The 22,446-nt window shown below is 41.9% G+C and overlaps 2 protein-coding genes across 7 annotated transcripts in view; one reads left to right on the top strand and one right to left on the bottom strand.

The window, feature by feature from the left end:
* Window positions 1-5,407, bottom strand: part of cep112 (centrosomal protein 112) — a 169,401-nt gene extending 163,994 nt beyond the window's left edge. For 2 of the 4 annotated variants that reach the window (XM_082532002.1, XM_082532005.1), the window contains exons 1-4: window positions 5,154-5,407; window positions 4,811-4,916; window positions 3,786-3,976; window positions 3,393-3,556 (exon numbers count right to left, since the gene is read on the bottom strand). In XM_082532002.1, the coding sequence (XP_082388128.1) occupies window positions 3,393-3,556; window positions 3,786-3,976; window positions 4,811-4,910 (455 nt within the window). In that variant the 5' untranslated portion in view covers window positions 4,911-4,916; window positions 5,154-5,407. The remainder of the gene's footprint in view (window positions 1-3,392; window positions 3,557-3,785; window positions 3,977-4,810; window positions 4,917-5,153) is intronic. The other 2 variants (XM_082532003.1, XM_082532004.1) reach the window with 2 other exon arrangements.
* Window positions 1-22,446, top strand: part of prkcab (protein kinase C, alpha, b) — a 148,834-nt gene that overhangs the window by 4,724 nt on the left and 121,664 nt on the right. For 2 of the 3 annotated variants that reach the window (XM_082532009.1, XM_082532008.1), the window contains exons 1-2: window positions 6,858-7,216; window positions 7,371-7,402. The exons of the other annotated variant lie outside the window; for it this stretch is intronic. In XM_082532009.1, the coding sequence (XP_082388135.1) occupies window positions 7,050-7,216; window positions 7,371-7,402 (199 nt within the window). In that variant the 5' untranslated portion in view covers window positions 6,858-7,049. Of the gene's footprint in view, window positions 1-6,857; window positions 7,217-7,370; window positions 7,403-22,446 lie in introns of those variants that run through there. 3 annotated transcript variants of the gene reach the window in all.

Below are 22,446 nucleotides of genomic sequence, written 5' to 3'. Positions count from 1 at the left end.
TTCAGTATTTTAAGTCTGGTAGAAGAACTTTAAAACAGAATGCTTCAATAAATACCCATTAGCACCTTATATATCTGACAAAAAAAATGTTTGGGTTTTTGTTTTCCCACTTTCTTTTTTATAGAGAATTAAATTCAAAAGGAGAAACAGGAGGAAGAGCTTACCAATCATGCAGTAACATGCCATCATCCTACTATACATACCAATTATTGTTTGAACTCTCATTTCATAGAAAACAAAGGACATGATTGCCAGGATGTCTCGCTGCCTTTTTAATAAGCAACTGAACTTTTCAAGAGATAAAAGATATTATATTTTATATGCAAATGAGTTTGTCTTTTTGTTTGTTTCCCACTGAATCAGATTCTGCTCATTTATCAAATGAGGAAGCAGCTTGCCAGCTTAATGCAAACAGTTCTTTAATGCATCAAAAGCACTGTCAAAAACACTTAAGATCTGTCTCACAGCAACTTTCTTTCAGTGAGACAATATTTATATTGTCTCAATATACACTTGGTAATTTACATAGCAGCTTCTTGCTATAGAGAAAAAAAAATCCTTAACCACTTAGACGCTGTTATCTGTGTTAGGAGACACTGCAGTGAAGCTGCAAATTATTCACTGATAAACCTGTGAAATACATCAGAAAATACGTTCAGCTTCAAACGCTAGCCCTATCTGTTTGTATGCACTTTCTATATGCTGGTCAGTCAGATCACTGAATTAATTTCCATTCATACTAGCCTGATCATGTATCACTCCAGACAGGAAGCAGATCAAAACTGAGGGGTTTTAAAAATCTGTATTGTATTTAGAGAAACCTACAAAGCAGACTGACAGCTCTTCATTGTGTCGTACTGCAAATTATACACTGAACAAAAAAAAGGAATAAATAAGCCTAGCTGATGTAGGGGAGGTCACAATTTACCACAACCGAAGCCAAGACTAGACTAGAACCAAGAACCCACTTAAGAAATAGACCATATAAAACTGATCAACATCAGTCTTTAAAAAAAAAACCCAATACCCAATAAGAACTATAATGGGATGCCCATGCATGATAATATAGGCAGAGATCATAATCACTAACTCCTGATGCACACACAGGCCTTTTATTTTGGAAGCAAGCCTGAAATATGACAGAAACCGCTCAGTTCAGAAAAGAGAAACAACAGTTACCCCTAGCAGGCGTTTAAGGGGAAAATGTTAAGGTACTTAAGCCAGGCAACACCCACAATTGCTGTGCAAGCCATTTTGCAACCTACTACCATCCCTGCTCCACCTTTCATTCTCAGGCAGTGTTGTATCTGTTCCCATTGATGCCTGTTCTGTTCTGTGATGTCAGTCTTGCTGCGGCTCTCCTCACTACAAGATTTCCATGCAGGGAGACAGATGCCTTCCTGGGCCCAGAAAGCCCCACAGCCATGCCACCAAAAAGCTTAAAACAAAAAAACAAACAAAAAAAGTGAAGGTGTCCCAACTGAAAGAAAGTAAACCATGAAAATGCATAAAAAATAACTTTAAAAAATGTTTTAAGGAATCCTTAAAACATACATATACTCCAATTATACATTATACATCAGGGGTCAGCAACCCTGGGCACGCGCGCCACAGTTGGCACGCGAAGGGTTAACTGATGGCACGACCATAGCTGGACTGGCCACCGATGATTTTTTTTTTTTTTTGTAACGGTATAAACAATAAAAGATGGTGGATTGGCCAGATGCTGGCAGATGTGTAAAAATAACTCAGTTGTTTGGTGGTGGCTATGGCGGAGCTGCCACAAGAGGCCAGGTGGATGAGGGAAAGGTGAGGCAGGAGGAGGAGGAGAGACCCGAGGCGGCCACCGGTCCGAGTGTCAGGTGAACTGAACTTCAGGTAAGAAGTTATGACCTGCAGTCTATCTGGGTCAGATATAAACCAAGTTTAGGTGGAGTTTATTTTCGTTGTGCTGAGTTTTTACAATCAGTTACAATAACTCGTAAGGCGTACATAAGGTTAGTTAGTAGAGTTGCCAACCGTGCTGTAAAAATGGAATCGTCCCGTATTCAGAGAAAATATCACGCGTTTTGTATTGAGCTGAAAAGGAACACAGTTTGTCCCGTACTTCAGCTAGAATGGAAAAGACACAAAGCTGGATTTATTCTGCTTTTTTACGGTGTCAGCTGCCTCTTCTTCTCTCATTCAATCTTGAAACTGATCAATGATCAGCTGATCGGTATTTCTGACGCAAGTCCCGTTTCTCCTTTGTTTATCGCCCACTTTGCGCCAGAAAGAGGAAACCAGCAGATGCCGCACTAAACAACAACAGCACGTTTAAGCTTGATCAGCTGTTGTTAGAATGTATTTAATACTAATTTCTAGTATCGGCTGATGTTTGCTGCAAACACAGCTGTAAAAGCTGCTGGTCATGATATCGGTTTGGATATGTGGTCAGAGGGAAACATGAAGATAAAACCAGGAGATGTCCTTACTGAATCATCAGGGCTGAACAGGTGATGGAGAAACAGGTTTACCTTTTAGGTGGCATGAATGAGTTGAAGGGAAGTTATGAACCGTTTCTGAGAGACAAATAACACCAGGATCCTTTTTTATGTAGCTGACAGCTGGTAACTGTGCAGGGGCGGGTCTAGCAAAGTTTTGCCAGGGGGGCCACGTAGCGCATTAACAGGGAAAGGGGGGCACAAAGAAATACTTTTCTTTCTTATTCTCATTTAAAATGTCTAGCTTTTATTAAATAATTATCTGAACTTACAACCAAAGTTTGTTATCTGATGTACAACGTATAGAAATTATACATATGTCAACAAGACAGTGTAAATCACTGTCACAACAGCATTTGTTTTTATTCAAAGGCTTTATGGCTTTTCCTATAATACCTGGTGGGCCGGTCTTTAGTCAAAATGCCCGGGCTGATGTTTTTGTCCCAGTCCAGCCCTGGGCACGACATGCAGTGAATTAATCTGAGAGGGTGCATTAAAAAATAAATGGCCGGGCCAGCGGTGCACATCGCAAATTAGCTCGCATAGACACATTAGTTGTGCCGCGTCTTAATGATGGTATCTTAGCTAACAACCCCAACTACCAGATTCAACTTGTAATTGGCTAAAAATCACTTAGCCTAGTGGTGAGAGGGACGTTGATAGCTGGCAGTTTTTTTCAAGCGATGTTGAAATTTCCACATTCCGACACTTCAAATGCTTCAGGAGCTCTCCGCTCAGCGCAGTAACTGTTAATATAGAGCGTTATTAAATTTATTGCTAATTGCTAATATGGCACATTGACTTCTGAGGAAATTTTAGATGGCACTCGTCACCAAAAAGGTTGCCTACCCCTGTTATACATATACTCCAACACAATTAGACCTTGTAGGTCATCTTCATTGACAATACCTGTGATGATCTTTAACAGGTGTAGAACTGGGTTTGTCCTTAAACAGATCCATTGTTAAACTGTCATCAGAACAGCCACTCAGCTCCCCCGTCACCCAGTCGGGCAGGCTTCTAACACCGTGCTCCACACTCAGGCTGCTCAGTGGCTCATCAAAGTAGATGGACTAGAAATTAAAATTAAGTACAAGGTTCAGAAGATGAAGGTTCGGTTGGCTAGTTATAAACTCTCTGTTTAAACAATCCACTGCAATAGTGCATATAAAGTACCAGTCAAAGGTTTGGACACACTCACTCGTTGAAATGAATGGGTGACAGTTTTCAAACTTTCTGAAGTGGTTAAAACCAGTTGTCAGCACAGGAAAATATACGACTTGTTGAAGCAGTAACTCTTACCATGTATGTAGGAAGTGTTTTAAGGCTTCCTGGCTCTGGTTTGCTGGTGAAAGGCCCATCCAGGACCCCTCTTTTGAGCATCTGAAGGAGCAAACGGGCATACATGTTGCGGTTCTTGCGACCAATCAGACCTGAACCACATGTGGCTGGGTCGCACAGCTTCTTTATCCATTGGGCACAGCGCTGACGCTCTGAGAAGACAAAGAGAGAAAGGATCACTAACCATGATGTAATAACTTTTTTTTTTTGCAATAGCGTTTATACATCACTATTATATTTAATCATTAGTAATTATTCAACTTTGGCTCTCTCTCATTGCTTGCCTTTTGTCCTGTCTCTCGTCTTTCCCTTCAACCCCCAACTAGTTGTAGCTGGAGGCATCGTTCTTTTAAAAGGGAGGTTTTCCTTCCCACTACCAAGTGCTTGCTCACAGGGGACGGCTGATTGTTGGGGTTTCTTTTTTATATTGTAAGTCTTTTATATTACCATGTAAGCACCTTGAGGTGACTGCTGATATTAATTAGTGATGCATAAATAAAATGGAATTGAAAACTGAATGACATGACTAACATATCAGATAGAGGGTAGTGTGGAGGCTATAGCCATTCACAGCTGTCATTCGGTGCAAATTCACAACAACAAAAGCGGGTTACGGGTTGTTAGTCTAGGGCTGTTTGTACTTGGGGTGACTGTGGCTCAGATATTATAAGCAGATTGTCTGGCGAGCTGATGGTAACTCTGTCATTCCACAGGTCGAAGACTCCTTGGAAGAAAAACTCAACCCTAGCTTTTACCTATGTCTAAATGCTTAAAGCATTCACACACATTCACACTCGTATGGATGCTTTAAAGCATTTAGACATAGATAAAAGCCCTGTATGACCGTGTGTGTTATTGGGTGACTGAGACTTGTAGTTGTAAGCACTTTGAGCAGAATTAAATTCAAAAGAATGACTATTCAAGTACCAATCCATTTACCATTTAAACCCGGTTTGAAGCGTAATGCATAGGCAATAACGGCTCACCTGTCTTGCTTGGGTGTTTGAGGACATATGGCTTCATGTCCAGCAGAAAATGGTCAAACTCAGTGTCCAGTCTCTCCGATGACAGCTCATATTTGCTCATGGTGATCTATAAGAAGTATGCAAGTGAAAAAAGACACTAACAACGAGTACGCTGTGCTGCTTTGTTGACAAACACTACATATATTAACATTAGTTAAACAGTGATCCAAAGCGGAAACCTTACGACACATGGCAGCATGCTAACATTAACTAAAATAACCAGCATATTTAAAAAACCGAAACTCTAATTATTAGCTACTTGACTGGGACTCGAGCAGTGCATTAGCAAACATGTTGCAAATACCGTTAGCCGAGCTAAAGCGAGCAAACGTAACGCTCGTCCTTTCCTCTCTTACGGTTTCGTTTGGCTTTCACGAGCAGAACGAGAACGCGCTAAAACAGGGCACACTGTTAGTGAACATGTAAAAACTTAACCAAAAAGCGGCGTCCCCTGAGCACTGATTCCGCCGCTCAAAACGGTTCAAAACTTTAGCGTCCTCCAGCTACGCAACATCCGTTTTCCGCAGACATGCAGCGTCTCCATGTTGCCATAGAAACACGTCTCCTTTGCGTCCGTAAACGTACATAAGTATGTGTACATATTTGTCCCTGGCATTTTACAGCTTAATAAGTTTATTCAATCATTTATATGCAGCTCGTGGTCTCTGGTTTGCTCACACCTTTATTTTCCAGCTTGTTTTAAGATACGTCTATAAAGTCTATTCTTAAAGGAGATTTTTGCCTGTGGCATGAATGAATGAATATATATATATATATATATATATATATATATATATATATATATATATATATATATATATAGATGCTAGCAGGCAAGGCATACATGGAACGCCATAACCAAGTGGCCGGCATAGTGTACAGGAACATCTGTGCGGAGTATAACCTGGAAGTCCCGAGGTCAAAATGGGAGATGCCCCCAAGGGTGGTGGAGAATGACCGAGCTAAGATCCTGTGGGACTTCCAGATACAGACGGACAAAATGGTGGTGGCTAACCAACCGGACATAGTGGTGGTAGACAAACAGAAGAAGACGGCCGTAGTGATCGATGTAGCGGTTCCGAATGACAGCAATATCAGGAAGAAGGAACACGAGAAGCTGGAGAAATACCAAGGGCTCAGAGAAGAGCTCGAGAGGATGTGGAGGGTGAAGGTAACAGTGGTCCCCGTGGTAATCGGAGCACTAGGTGCGGTGACTCCCAAGATAGGCGAGTGGCTCCAGCAGATCCCGGGAACAACATCGGAGATCTCTGTCCAGAAGAGCGCAGTCCTGGGAACAGCTAAGATACTGCGCAGGACCCTCAAGCTCCCAGGCCTCTGGTAGAGGACCCGAGCTTGAAGGATAAACCGCCCGCAGGGGCGTGCTGGGTGTTTTTTTTTTTTTTTTATATATATATATCAGGCCGAGTGGTATCAAATGCAGTCAAATCTTTCTGCACTGTAGCCACGGATGTATCAGATCTAGCTCAAGTCCACACGATGGCGCTAAACGCCCGCAGTTTTATTTGCATTCAGTAAGTGATGGACGTTTCCTTCAAGTGATCCTCGTATGTTTTTCTTACTCCAGTGTAAAAAGGAGCAGAATAGTAAAGCCATTTCCTAGCTTTTTTTCTTTTCTTTTGTTTTTATTTAGCACTGGTGAAACTTTTCAGAATCCCAGCTGATGGTATAGAGTCGTTTTTAACAAGTACAGCAAATAAGGAAATAGTTGGGTGCTTACAGAAAATCGAATCCATAGAGAGTGCACTTTGCGCATTCTTTTAGGGATAATTAAATATAGTTGACCCATTCTGATGTACCATTAGTGAGCATATGTTTTTACTTTGCTAGAAAATAAAATTGTCTTCCAACACATAAAAAATACACCTTTTGCTTCTTTAATTTCTTTGCATATATTATGCAAGAATCGCCTCTGATTAATCGTGCGCTGAACTTGGAGTGAAATATTCCCACGGTACGTGAAGGCGGGCTTCTCCGACGTCACTCCGAATGAAAAAGAAGCGCTCAGCTGTGGTCCAGGCAGAGGGAAGGCGTGCGGTCCGTCTACAGCAGGCAAAGCTCCAGCACTTGTCCAGAGCTGTGAAGAGACAGGGATAATCACTCAAAAGAAATCGGTCGGGACAACACAAACTTGATTGTGTAGTTTTTGTTTTTAATTTGGGGTTTTTCCTCCTCCCCCTTCATGGCTGACCATCTTTTACATTATAATGATTCAGCTGGGGTTGGGAACAGATTCGCCCGCAAAGGTGCTTTGCGGCAGAAAAACGTGCATGAAGTGAAAAATCACAAGTTTACTGCGAGATTTTTCAAGCAGCCGACGTTCTGCAGTCACTGTACAGACTTCATTTGGTAAGTGTCACTCATGCACACACACAGCGTAATATCCTCGGTCACTGCCATTTGCAGTGTTCAAGTTTAAATGTACCTGTGGCATTTTGTAGTCAAGCTTTCATCGAATTGAATGAATGTCACTTGCTTAGCTTTCCCCGTCTTTTTGTTGCAGGGGCTTTGGGAAACAAGGATTTCAATGCCAAGGTAAACCACCTGCATGTCTGCACTGATGCATTTTTTGGTGGAGCCATAGACTCAGTATATAGGCACACACCCCTTAACTGACAGTCACAATTTGCCTGAAGAGACAAGTTAAGCGCAATACAGCCACTTTCAGCATTAGCAGTTGCGCAATAGTGATCGTTTGAGGTATAGTAGTATGAAGAGAAATATATATATATATATATATTTTAATATAAAAACAGCCTGGAAAGTAAACACTTTAAACATAAAAAGGTTTATTTTTGTCAAAGAGCACATCTGCAAGCAAGAAAGCAGAAGTTAGTATTTGCAGATCAGAAACTTTGAACTGTTAGAGTATTTCAAACATTAAACATTTAGTTTTAATATCCTGGACAACCATTTCAATGGTCAGCATTTTCCAAGTTTTGTTTGAAATAAGCATGAGCATATCTTTGAGTGTACTCCCATGCCAAACAGTTCGGCTGATTAGCTCTGTGCAGGCCGTTCGACACCTTCCATGCCATTGGGAGGATAATCCGGAGTGTATCTGGTTTTGCTTTGGACATACCTTCCTCTCTGGTAGCTGCTTCTGGACCGGACAATATATCTTGAAGGATGTGGGTTATGAAAGATCGGTTGATAACCTCTTGACGGAGCCATGACACTCTGGTAAACCTTGACCCTTGAGGGAACCTGGACCCACAGGGGGCTGAACACTGCATTTTGTGGCCGGGGGAGCATCTTATTAAATTTAAGCTTCCTGCCTCCAAAGAACTTCGAAAAAGCAAGAACCCCCCTCCAAGACTGAGAGAAAGGCTGGGCTCGTACGTTACTCGGAGAGGATGGCTTCACTGATGTGAAGGTTTGCCCAGTTGCAGACCCCCTGCTCATGTAATCGGCCATAATCATTAGTGCCAGGACCAGTACTTTGAGGCTGGGAGTTTTCAGAGGGATACCGAAATACTTCCTCAAACACAAGACTGGGTTTCTTTCTTGAACGATAGCTATATCCACTGGAGACTGTGCCGACGTCCTGGCCTGGGTAATCAAAACCTGAATCAGCCACCCCATTACCATTGCTCACTGGTTCAGGCTGCCAGGACTCATAGCTGCGAGGTGCCACAGCCTGAAAGGTTGAGGATGAAGCAGGCTCATAGTATGCAGTTTGACCAGTGCTTGTCGAGAGGGGCATAGTGCTTGCATAAACAAATGACGCAGAGCGAGGCATTACAGCAGCTAATTTGGGCTTTGCTGGGTTAGCTACCTCAGAGCTGGACTTTCAAGGGAATAGGAGTGGCTCATTAAGGTTTACTAGCCCCCATTGTCTTGTCTCACCATTAACAAGTCCCTCTATCTTTGGTGCGATTTGTGGGTTCGCTTGTTTTTGTTGAGTCTGCTGCTGTTTAGTCGAACGTTTGTTATAGCTTTTGTACACAAATCCAGCTTGCTGGTTGTCTGCAGCCTGCTGGTTACCCTGATCCGAGGTCAAAATGTCATCATCTCCATCATCCACTAGGTCACGTGGCTCTGCTTTATTTGGATACATATATCCATATCTATGCCCATAGCCTGTAAAGTGAGAGAAAGTTTATATAGAAATTGCAGAGTTTAGGCTTAATGTCAAAATTGAGAAAAGCAACTGCCTTTTATAGTTGGTGAACCACCATTACTATCAAATGGTAAAGAAATACAGAAACCCTGTAAGATAGCCAGACGATGCCATCAGATTAAAGTCTCATTTAGAGGTAACTGGAATAAATTGTGCTAACATCAACAAAACATACCAGAAAATGAGTCCAAGAGCCATGACTGTTAGCTGAGAAGCAGTAACCTGTACTCCTCAGACAGTATGGCTTAAAGGCAAGCAGATTAGATCTAGGACCTGAGTGCAACCTCTGTCCTGTACAATACATCCCTCTGTGCTACTTTTCTATACCGGCACTCCAGTTCTTCATTAACAAAGACCACTTTCAGCTGCTGCTCACGTGGCAATTAGTGGTCAGGTTGTTAACAGGTGTGGCAGCTGAACAGCACCACCCTCTGTGTGGGTGTCAAACGTCACCCTTGTAAACATGTTTCCAGTGTAGACAGAACTATTCTGATTATTTGGAAAACACTGAACGTCTTTCTTTCTTTTTTTCTTTTTCACTGACCGAGAACTTTGTGTCTCTTGAGTCAGGTTGCAATATATTCCCTGAAATCAACACCCCCGTGGCCCGCCGTCTTTGCCAGTTTTAGATTTCTCTCTTAGATATCCAACACTATGGCAACAGGGCGATGAAGGAGGGAGACAAAGATATTACAGTAGGAGCAAAGTTTAATAGTTATTACAGGGGTCAAAGAAAACTTAAGTCACCAATTGGGTTGCTTAACAATAAAGAAAATAATACCAGGAGTCGACCAGTGGAGACATCAGCACACTCTGATGTAAGAAGTGCCCAGGCTGCTGTGCACTAAGCAGAGTGGCAATCTCTGCTTAGTGCAGTCATCCAACTATAGTACTAAAGTGTTGTCATGGCTCAATCAGTACCTCGGTGTTTAAGGACCTTATTTCCCAAGGGATTTACTGTAGCAGATGTTATTTTGGTGTAGATTTTACACCAGATGCCCTTCCTGGCAAAAACCCTCCCATTTATCCAGACTTGGGCCCGGCACTGGGAGCACACTAGCTTGTGACCCCTGAGGCTGGGTTTTGTGTCTCTGCCCTGCCTCAAACCATGGATCTTAATCACTGCACCACAGAATCACTTCCAGTACTCTTGGATGTAAATAACATAAGGATGAAAGAGTGGGGGGGAAAAAACGTCTGCAGTGATCAATGATAGAACATTTCATGTCTATTCAGTTAAACTGGCGTGATAATAAAATGAGCTGCGATGAATGGTTAAGTGTACCAACTTTAACATAGTTTTCATCTCATGCATGTGTTGATATTTTTGCACCAAACTTACTGAGTCATTTTGCAGAGTCATGCAAGAAGATCTGCGTGCTCCTTGTCCTACATCTGCACAGCCACGCCTGACCTTTACATTTTCTAATCACTAACTCAGACGTCCCATTCCATTTTAAGAGGCTATAGTAGATGGGAATGTTATGTGCATGAACATTCATATATATACATGGCGTGCACGGGCTGAGCTGTCTGCTTGCAGTGCTAATTGTCAGTGAGGAGTGAATGCATCTTGGAGGAGGCTGACAGAAACACGTTCTCGGATGCAGAAAGACTGTGTTTTTGAAAGTGTCCAAGCGAGACAAGCTTTGCTTTTTGAAAACTAAAAATATGATGGTTATTACGTGGAACAGGAAAATGGACAGTTGAGATACATTTTTGTTCAAATATTGATTCCTTTAAGCTTTAAATCGAGGCACGAGTTCTTTTTTTCTCCCTTTGGTAGTGCAGACTCATGCACAGAGCTCCAGAAGGGAATCTCTGTGGAGCTGTTTCTCTGAGGCAGGCATGTAAAGTCACATACTTGTGCTCCTACAACACTGGCAGTCATTGTGATGCTCGTATCTATGCTGGCTAAAGGTGACGTGTGTTACTGACATAGCACTCAGCCTCTGAGAGTTAATGGAAAGGTGATGTAGCAGAACTCCTGGAATCCTTCATCTTTATCCTTTTCCCAGCGTGGCTGATAGTTTATGATTTCGTAGGCGCAGGCAGATTAACGGCTGCCTAGAGCTTCCAGATAACATTTTTTTTCTTAATAATTCTCCTGTGATTACCCATCCTTACCACACAGTGGCAAATCCTGTCAAAGTATGGTTATGGCAAAATAAATGTTTTTATTACTGAAGTGATCTGTGTAGGTGTGGGACTAAACCCCTGCAGCTCCCAGTGTGGTGACTGTTTATTGCTAAGCATAACAAAGGTAATGTTGTTTGAGGTTATCGCGCAATGCATTTTTTTTTTTCATTTCATTAATGCAGAATGAATCACTCATAAAAAGATTATAAGTGATACCTTTTTTGCTGAGCAACCTCGTATCTACTTGTGTTTTCCTGAACACGCACGTTCACTGTAACCTACTTTATTTAAGGCCACCATAGGAACACTCAGGATGTGACTCACCTAAAACACCTTGTTATTTACAAAGCGCTCTTTACGATGCGCTGTACAGGGCAGTGGTTAGTGTACGTGGAAAATGCTGTGATGGAGAAACATCAGCAGTGATACATCCTGTCAGATGGGCGCGCCGAGTTAAATTCGGCACACCAACACCATTATACACTCAACCTAGACGTCACTACCCCGTACCTTCTCTCCCTCTCCTGTTGTGCCCATTTGTGTTTACGTATTCCCATTCTATTTTTTTCATAAATTTATTGTGTTGGGGGGAAAAAAAATGATTTTGGCAGAATGTAATATACATGAACTGGCCACTTCATTAGTTACACCTTGCTATTAGTGAGTTGGTTTGACCTTGACAGCTTCGTAGTTTTCATGTGGCTTAGATTTAAGGTGCCTGAAACATTCCTCAGAGATTTTGGTCCATATTGATAAGACAGCATCACACGCTGTTGGTGCTCTACTGAATTGAGATCTGGTGGCTGTGGAAGCCATTGGTGTACAGTGAACTCACTGTCATGTTCAGTTAATCAGTTTGAGATAACTTGATGAGTTGCTGTGTGACATATTGCTTGCTGGAAGCAACCATCAGAAAATGGGCACACTGTGGTCATAAAAGGAAGGATATGATCTGCAGTAAAACTCATTAGGATGTGGTGTTTAAACGATACTCAATTGGCACTAAGGGGCTCAGAGCATGCCGAGAAAATACCCCCACCCTATTAAACCACCACCAATCTGAAGTAAGGATGAATCCATGCTTACATGTTACTTGCACCAAATCTGACCCTACCATCTGAATGTTACAGCAGAAATTAAGACTCATCAAACCAGGCAGCGTTTTTCTAACCTTCCATATTGTCCAATTTTGTGCCCATGTGACTTGTAGCCTTAGTTTCCTGTCCTCAGCTGACAGGAGTGACGCTCAGTGTGGTCTTCTGTTGCTGTAGCCCAAATCTGCTTCAAGGTGTGATGTGTTGTGCGTTGCTCTTCTGCATTCTTTGGTTGTAACGAGTGATTATTTGAGTTACCGTTGCCTTCCTATCAGCTTGAAGCAGTCTAGCCATTCTCTTCTGACCTCTGACACGAACAATGAATTTTCACCCAGAGAACTTCCACTCACTCATATTCATATTCTTTCTTTTTCCATCATTCTCTGTAAAACGCTAGAGATGGTTTTATGGGGAAATCCCTGCACATCAGCAGTTTCTGAAATACTCAGGCCATGCCAATTTCACCTCAGTCACCTTTCACTCAAATTGTGTTCACTTAAATCACCTTGCTTTTCCATTCGGATGATCAGTTTGAACTTCAGCAGGTCCTCTCGACTTACACTGAGTTACTGGCATGTGACGGGCTGATTAAATATTTGCTTAAACAAGCAGTTGAACAGTCACTAGGTGTCTAATAACGTGGCCAGTGAGCGTATGTATCTGAGTATACTCCGGTAAATATTGTATCCACAAGTAATGCTAAAGATAAAACCAAATGCAATCTCAATTACTTTTTTGGGACAGTATGCTGCGCCTATGCGTGTTCTCAGATTTTGAGTTAAAGTATATATATATAATATATAAAGCGTGTCTATTATTAGTTTCTTTGTACTGTTCTTCCTTATTTACCCTTATACAATGTTCTCTGCTGCTACTTATATATAGAAAACACTGTTTGTGCCTACGGCAAACACACAGCTGAGATTATGCTTTAGTCACAGGTCACACACGTTCTTTACCCCAGATGGTAAAAATTGCATTTATGCATCAAGGGAATTAATCAGATAAAGCTGCAGAGTGAAAACCAGCTGTCTTGTTTAAAGTATGATCTGGTCCATTTAACATATTCAGTAATGTGAGTGCACTTGTTGATAGATAATGCAGAAATACATAAGAGGCTGTTTTGCTGCATTAGTGCATAACATACAAGCGGACGGGCGTTGGAAATGACGTGACGAATGTTTGTGCGTTTGCTTGGATTGAAAAAAATGTATTAATCATGAAGACATCAGCATCAAAATGTGACTTGGACACAGCCCCGATGTCTCGGTGTTAAACAGTTTCTTCTGTTCCCTGAACTTTCCAACACGAGATCGTCTCATTGAAAGCGGTCCTCTCTGTGAGCGAGTGTGCATCAGCTTGTTGGATCACTTGCCACCGTGGCGCAGGCTCTGCTATCCCTTCTTGCCCCCCCCCCCCCCCCCCCCCCACCTACTCCTCATCCTTTGAAGTCGTGGAAATGACTGTGCCATCTGGAGAGTTGAGGAGCCATGTTTGGAAGGAGAGCACCATGTCTGGACAGGCAGTTGGAAGAAGAAGAAAAAGAGAAAGAAGCGGTAACAGTGTAGAAAGGGTGGAAGGACGCTAAAAAGGAGGCAAAGGTGAAGGCATAAGTGCAACACTAAATAAACACAGGAAGATGTGTAATTGTATGGGTGGAAGTGTGAGGGTGATGGTTAAGTCAAAGAGGCCCTTTACACATTTTGGCTTCTTGCTGTTGAGCTTTGGCAACGATAGAGCAAACAGTGTGACTACTCAGAGCAGATGAAAGGGAGCAGAGCGAAAACAGGGGTGCACAATATGTCTGCGCGGTGACTGACTGTAGCCTGCGGCCAAGTTACATCCAAGTAGCGCTGTCTCAAGTGCAGAAGTTGTTATTAATTAACAACATACTACCTGTTCTAGCTGATATTGCAGCAGGTGTTGTGAGTGGAAATTATATATCCTTTCATTTTAAATTGTTTTGACAATTTGCATCCACGGAGTTGTAGGAAATTGTGCACAGCTACTTTGTCTTTGTTGTTAGATCAAGAAATGGCAAATTAACATTTAGCACAATCATACTGTTAGAAATGTGACAAATATCAGTCAGATACCTCCCAGATACCAGTACTACTACTTTAGCAATCCCTTAGGCAACATGTTTACATGAGTTTTATGTAAATTTTAGATTCATTTGAATGACATATTTTAACATAATTAATATAATAAGCTTCATTTAACGCATATTTATCAAGTACCTATTAAGTAATGTTATGTATTTTAAAAAATCTGATCAATGATCTTGCATTGATTGTCCACCAGAGCGCCCCCTGGTGGACAATCAATGCAAGATCAACACTCGTGTCATAGTTGGGGTGAGATTTCTCCAATATCTTCTTTATTTTTTTTCACTTTTCATTCATTCATTAGTCTTTATGAATGCCACTACCAACAGCTAATATCAAATGGCTAATATCAGCTGATTGTATTGGCATGCTGGTAAACCAATCAGGCTCTGCAACCATCCACCTACATGCCTTCTTTGTTTGAAAGATGACCAAAAACAGTCAACAATAATGATGTGTAAAAAAACATATAACTTTGTATTTAATGTTAAAGTTAGAGTAAACAAAAGAGACGAGTCACGTGTTCTTTGAAATCTTTCCACACATCCTGTTCTTTTTGTGCTTGTCTTTTTTTCCTAAATGATAGAAAGATGCTAAAAATTTGAACCAAGTGTTGTTGGCACTCTTCCTGTAAACTGTTTGGCTATGAGGGGAACTATATCACCTTATGTTTGGTAAACCTGCATTTAACTAGAAAGCAAAGATAGCAAAAGACAAAATTCGAGCTTCATACAAGAGAAAAATGTGTGAGTTTGCCTTAAAAAGTGACTTACGCCTGACCCACAGCTAGATAACTTTGAAGTCATTGTCTGTGCATAAAGCCGGTGTAGCGATTTACACATTCACCTGACAAGGAAAGATCTCCACTTTAAAACAGAAATCACTTTGGGGTTGCGTCAGGATGCAATGCAGAGCTAGCTTCTGAGGTGACCCCTTGTGAATAAGGGAGCAGCTGAAAGCAGCTTTCCGTCTGTGCATAAAGAATTGATTTTATGCATTGATCTCCAAAAGCAACATTCCTCCCATTTATATCCACTGCTTTCCTTAGAAAGGCGTGCATGTTGCTTTGTCTAATCTCCATGTTGTCTGTAGCGCTTTACTTTCATGGTGGTGTCTCCATAATAGCAACCAGTGTGGCTTTTGTTGTGATTGGAATACATTTGCATACCAACTGCATCCAGTTTGCCCACTCTCAGTCCCGACCCGGCGACTGTTTTACTTCTCATCAAGGGATGATATCGTTTTCACTTTGTCAGATGAGCGCACTGGATGTGGGTTCCTCCACTGCTCAGTTGGTACATTTGCTACCCCTGTGGGCGACACGTATGTGTCAGTTAGCAATACGAGGGCCGATATGCCTCCAAAGAGACCGCCGTGATGGTGTAGGTGTAGAGCCAATCAGTTCCTCAGCTCTGAACGGAGCTGTGGACCTCATTAACCAATCAAGGAGCAGAAGCGTGGGGGCGTTGGAACATGACGGAGAGACCTGCGCGGCTCCTGATGGGGAGCCCCAAAACAATAAACATCTTACACAACAGCAGGCTGAGACGCAGCGCTGCTCCTCTTAAGCTGTTGAGATCTGAAGGGGCCTCCTGCCCCACTGTGCTTGGCGTGTGAAGATGGCCTAAATATGTTAATTCATTAAATCATGTTTTGGTTGCTCTACAAACAACACCCAAGCTTTGTTGCTTCACTCTGATATATATATTTTCTTTTTGGAAACATCCCTGTGGGTGTTGTATTTACTCTGTCACATTTGCATGAAATAAAACTGAAAGTTTGGGTCCTTATTTAAGTATTTAGAATTACAAGATGGTGAGGAGTCTCCATTATGAGCTCTCATGAATTCTAAAAAGTTAAGTTGGAAAAAAAAGAAATGCAAAATAAAAAAGAGAAAGAAGTCATTCTGTTGTATATTATACCTTGAGCTATTTGAAAATAATTTTTTTTTTTTTTTTTTTACAGCCAACACTTTTTTTTCCTTTTTGCTCCCAGATGAATAACAAAGTGAAACGCTAAATCAGGGAGAGCATCCAAGTTTCACTTCAAATGTCTGACGAAACTATTTGGCAACCGAAATTTCTCAAGCAGTTCCTTGATTGACATCAAAATCCCACAGCAGGCCTTTCAGTTTCACTTCAAACTTGATTTAAGCCATCGCTTCACAGTTATCAAACTTGAAGAAAAGAGAGTATCTGCTTGGGGCTAATTAGAATAGTTGAATGTGGAGAAATCACGGAAACATTCTTTTAATATATCAGCGATTTAAAAAAAACCCTCTTTCAGCTCAATGGCATTAATTACACCAAGAGTGGAAGCTTAGCTGGCCTGGATAATTATGTGTAATTCTGTCTCTGCTTCACAGTCAAAAATGCCCAGTCTCCCCCCCACTATTGAATACCGGGTCTCTCTGTTGCCACCGCCCTCCTTCATTTTCCCGCTGTCTGTCTGTCTCCCTTTCCTTTCTCCCACCTTCTCGCTCAACCACTGTAGCAACAAAGTGGGCCATTTCCATTTTGTTATCATGGTAACGGCTCCTCTGGGCAGTGTCGATGTGCGTTTTATGTTATCTGATTGCATCTGCGCTCGATGATTAACCCCCCACCCCTCAGTCTTGTACTGTATATGCAAATGATTAAAGCAATGACATGGCAGAGCTTTTCATAAAAAAGGCATCTGTGGTATTTATAGCAAATTTTATAGCAAATTTGCCTTACAGCAAAATGTCACATAGTCAAATAGTATGAATCATATTATCTTAGAGCAGGTAGTGTTTTCAATTTCAGCAGATTTCGCAGTGCTATTTATGGGTTTCAAAGGTCATTAAAGTCTCACACTGTCAAATATATTGGTTGTTACTGTTCTGGGGGGAATTGGTAGCTTGTCAAATTGAATTGTAGGGCCTTAACAGCCATGCCCAGAAGGCTTTTTTAATCTGTGCGCCAGTTAGCACCCCTAAATACAGAGGGTTGTGAGACTTTCTTCTGTTTCACTGTTAAGAGGATTGCCAAAGTGTGCGTTCTAGACAAAGAGCTCTCATTAAAACTCTGCAACATAGAGAGAAGAGGATGAGGAGGAGAGAGGATTGGGAGTGAGAAGGAATAGATGATGACGGGAAAGTGTTTTAAGTTTCAACTTGACTGTGATTCTCCTCCTACAAGGCGGTGATGATGTTTTTTTGATTTGAAGCAGCCACAGTCAAATAGACATTGATTGAATTTGATGAAAATTCTATTAATGCAAACTTTGAACGCAAAATGAAATTAAAGTATGTTCATCAGCCATTAGGTACTCACTAGGTATACCTTGCTAATATCTGTTGGACCCCATTTACCTTAATTCTTCGTGGCACAGATTCAACAAGGTGCTGAAAACATTCCAGAGATTTGACATGATGGCATCACACAGATGCTACAGATTCGTCTGCTGTACATACTGAGAATCTCCTGTTCCAACACATCCCAAAAGGACAGTTTGAGAAACCAGCTTGAGATGATTTGAGCTTTATGACTGCTAAAAGATGGGCACGGTGTGATCATAAAAGGATGGATATGATCTGTAACAATACTCGGGTAGGTTGTAGTGTTTAAATGATGCTTAGTTGGTACTAAAAGGCCCAGAGTGTGCCAAGAAAATAACCCCTACACTGTTACACCATCAGCAGCAGCTTGAACCCCAGGATGGATCCCACTCTTAACTGACAGAAGTGATACCTAGTGTAGTCTTCTGCTGTTGTAGCCCATCTGCTTCAAAGTTCAATTTCTTGTGCATTCAGAGATGATCTTGTGCATACCTTGGTTGTAATGAGTAGTTATTGCCTTCCTATGTGGTTGCATTTTTTTTTGAGTTTATGAAATACTTAGACCAGCCTGTCAACAACTATACTTGTGTGGAATTTGTGCAATTTGTGCAATGTGATTGGCTGATTGGATATTCATGTTATTGAGCAGTTGAACAAGTTGAAGTGGCAGCTAGTGTATAACAATGCAAAAGTAGTAGAGTAAGGGAGTTCTTTGTCCCTACTCTTGCCAAATGCTTTCCCATAGGGGATCATTGAGATTCTCTCTTTAATGTTTTCTTGTTTTTATACACACATGCACTTATGTGCACACACACGTACAATATTGCTTTGCCAGATTTGTGTTTATTCAATAAATGAGTGCGGGTGTGAGAGACATCTGGTAACCTGCCCTGTGTCATATCTTGTAAAACAGTTTTGATTTACAAGATACATTTTCCATATCTTTTCCCTCATGTTCACTCGCTACTGTAAACTCGTGCCAGATATGGTGTGCCAAGGTTACCATGGTAACAGTGTTTGGCCCTCGCACTGCCTGTGATGTGCCAAATCTCTGTTACGTAGTTTACCCTAGGCAGGCCCTTCCCCGTTTAAAGTCCAGTAACACAAAACTTCTTCCAAGTGATCCTTAAATGATGAGTCAACATTGAAATCACCTCTTCAGCTTCCATTTAACTAATAAAAAGGGGTCTCAGTAGCTTCGACAGTGCCTCCGTGAGTCTGTGCGGCTGGATCGTTGCGAGCTCATCAGACAGTCTAAATCAAGACCTTAATGAGGCGAGGAAATGCCAGACCAGCAGCGCTCGCTGGCCGCACCCTGAAGCACAACAAAAGGAAGGATGTCATTTTCATTTTCAGTACGCTGGCAGACTCCGTGCAGTATTGACCACCGCAACTGCAATATTTCCCCGTTATCAGACTGTCTGAGCAGATCAAGTCACAGTGTTTTGCTTGCATAACACAGTGTCATCTGGTGACATTAAAAAGGGGTCTCTTTGGAGGCTCGGCAGCATTACTCAGCTGAGAGTGGGTAGTTAATTGTCAGGGAGCTGCTTGTGTGTTTTTGCTGAGACACAATGCAGTGTAATAAGATGACACTGTGTTTTAACAAACAAAGGCAAAAGAGCATTGGGAGAGGCCTCGGAGGAAGAAATAATGAAGACACCGAAGACAGAGGATATGCATGATTATGTTTCCCTCTTTTCCTCTTCCTTGTTTTTACTTCCATCCCCCTATTCTTTTCCTCATCTTCTTACAATCTAGTCCTTCCCATTTGGGATGCAAGTTGAGGAGGCAAGAAGGAATCGCAAACATCTGAGGCAACATACATTTGACAATAACAAGTAATTTTCTTGTGTGCACCACCTGGGTCTGTTATGTTCTCTACGGCTATTGTATTATAGCCTCTGTAAGATAAATGAAGCAGTGTTCATAACAGCTCCAGCAGCCATAGTTAGGATTATCTATGAAGGGAAGCTCTTCCTGCAAGCTTTGTGTCTCCTTGAGATGCATTTTAGGAATGGACACATCCTTCTGAGGTCACTTTCCAGGTCACAGGCTGGAGGACAGAGGTGAGATGGTGAAGCGAAGAAGTGAGAAGTGCTGGTTGTCTTCTGTGTGTCTGTAAACGGCAACTGAGAGTGGCAGGAGCAATAGCAGCACTGTGATTTTAATCTTTGTGGCTTCCAGAAATGGCACGGAGAGGAGAGGCAGAAGAGACATCTGACAAGATCCAATAAACGGCTGGCTCGGTGTTGCCACAAACATGCTGATAACGTTCTACCACACTGGCTGAGCATCTGTTACAAAATGACTTTTTCTTTCGCAGTATTGTGCCAGTGTGTAACTCCCCCGCCCCCCCCCCCCCCCCCCCCCCCCCCCCCAATGACTGGGTTATGCTCATGTGTAACAGCTCAGTCTGTCTTTGCATTCATTTTTAGTTGTTTGACCCATGTACAGATGGACACGGGGCGAGCGCCTATCGGTAAAAGCCCGTTCTTTTATCTCAGCAGTGTTCTTATAAGGTGGAAGATGGCAGCGCGTTAAACCTTCCTTCATTCATAATAGATGCTGCCGCAACGATTTATATAACAGGACACTATCAGTGCAGAACAGAAGACATTTAACCCTATTACTGTGTATAGGGCTTATCTCCCTAAACCATCAATTGCCATGACAGTGTGTTATATGTTTAGTGTCACTTGTTACAATCCGTCTAATGGATCAATAAGGCCACTGTGTATTTGTGTGGATTGTGCAACGCTCAGCAGTCTGTCCTGGACAGAAAGACTTTCCCCGGGGGATTTCAAAGCAGAAGCGTTCATCTTTACGTGTCTCACCACTCCAGCTGTGCTTAATGAATTCTGTGGTGATTACTCCCACGGCTATTTCTGGAATGGTTTTAAGTCAGAGATTTCAGTCTTGACCCACATAAGGTGAGTACAATGTGCACTGCACTCAGGAGGTTTTGGAGCTCAGTGGGTCAGAGTCTTACACCCTGCATGCTTGTGTGCCACCGAAGGTATGAGCACCGAGAAAAGATACGATTTGAATGTAACATCATCACCGCTATTCTTCAATACTGAGAAGACAAACACTCTTTTTACTGTATTTTCTCCATAACTGATGTAACACTGATGTATTTGACTTTTATTGTGACAGCTGTCAGTTAATCATAGTGCTGGTTAATCAGCCCATTATTTTCCTGAATCTTTTCCTTTGGGAACAGCGGGAAAGTTTTAGTCATTTCCACCAGTCTGGAGTAAGATGTTTATGTAATTTTATCAGCCAAGAACAGAAAAAATTAAAACACAATAATAAGAAAAAAATCTGCAGATGAGATGCGTGCAATAGTGTGGCCCATTTTAATCGACGGATAAGTCAAATTAGCAGCATATTTTTACATTAATGCTCTACCAGCTGTCTTTTATTGTTATTTACTGTATCTGATCCTTTTAAAGTTTCTGTGCATAAAGCTAAGCAGGAGAGATGAGAAAGATGCTGATGAAATAGACCTAAAAGACGTGTGTGTGTGTGTGTGTGTGTGTGTGTGTCAGTCAGATGGACACATGGGATTTTCCCAGCTTCAGAATAATATTTATGCTATTTCTGTGCAAGGACAAAGATGCAGGAAGACAGGGCAGCAGGGAGAGAGAGGCAGAGGGTTAGAGATTGTGTGCCAGTTTTCTGAAGCGTGTGTTCCTTCTTCCTGCGCCTGCTGTGTGTGCATGTATGTGTGTGTGCGTGAGTGTGTTGGTGTGTATGTGTTTGCGTGTTTGCACAGTTTGAGGGTCACCCAGGAAGAGACTGCAGCGCCGATCTTAGTCATCCTCACACCTCTCCCCTTTTTACCTGACTGTCCATCTGTCCACATATTTACCACCAGAAACAGATTTCCTGCTGGAAGCAAATTCAAGTGAGCAAATTGTACCTTTACATGAGGCTACAGTAAACAGTGAGCAGATAGTGTGTGTGTGTGTGTGTGTGTGTGTGTGTGTGTGTGTGTGTGTGTGTGTGTATGGAAATATTAACGAGTTTAGTCCTGCCTATAAAAGGCAGAAGGCACGGCTGAAAATGGTACGGAGGCTCTACTGTGTTTGAACAAACACACACAAACAAAATGTGTTGTTGATTCCTGTTCAGCTGTGTTGTCCATTTGAACCAGTAAGCATATTCATAAATTATCAGTCTGTCTCAGAGCTCGGACTACTCTTAAATCTGGCCCAATTTGTTTTTGTTTCTTCTCCTACAATATAGTTATTAAGATAAGATAAGATAAGATAACCTTTATTAGTCCCACACGTGGGAAATTTGTTTTGTCACAGCAGGAAGTGGACAGTGCAAAAGTTATGAGGCAAAAATTAGAATACAATAAGAATAAATACAGTACACAACTGTACAGAATAGAATAAAATAAAATACTATATACAGTAGAATAAAATAAAATAAATATACAATAAGATAAAAATAGAATACAAATACAAATACTATATACAACTGAGTAAAAATACAACGATGACAGAAAGGATTATTGCACTTAGTGTTATTGCATATGTATGGATGTGTGTGCTTGATCAGTTAAAGTCTTTATTATGGAGTCTGACAGCAGTGGGGAGGAAAGACCTGCGAAATCTCTCCGTCCCACACCGTGGGTGCCGCAGTCTCCCACTGAAGGAGCTGCTCAGTGCTGTCACAGTCTGCTGCATGGGGTGGGAGATGTTGTCCATCAGGGATGACAGCTTAGCCGCCGTTCTCCTGTCACTCACCACCTCCACTGGGTCCAGAGGGCATCCTAGAACAGAGCTGGCCCTTCGGAT

This window comes from Aulonocara stuartgranti, assembly GCF_965226115.1.
Source record: "Aulonocara stuartgranti genome assembly, chromosome: 4".
NCBI classification, from domain to species: Eukaryota; Metazoa; Chordata; class Actinopteri; order Cichliformes; family Cichlidae; genus Aulonocara; species Aulonocara stuartgranti.
This window is presented reverse-complemented; position numbering and strand designations above follow the sequence as displayed.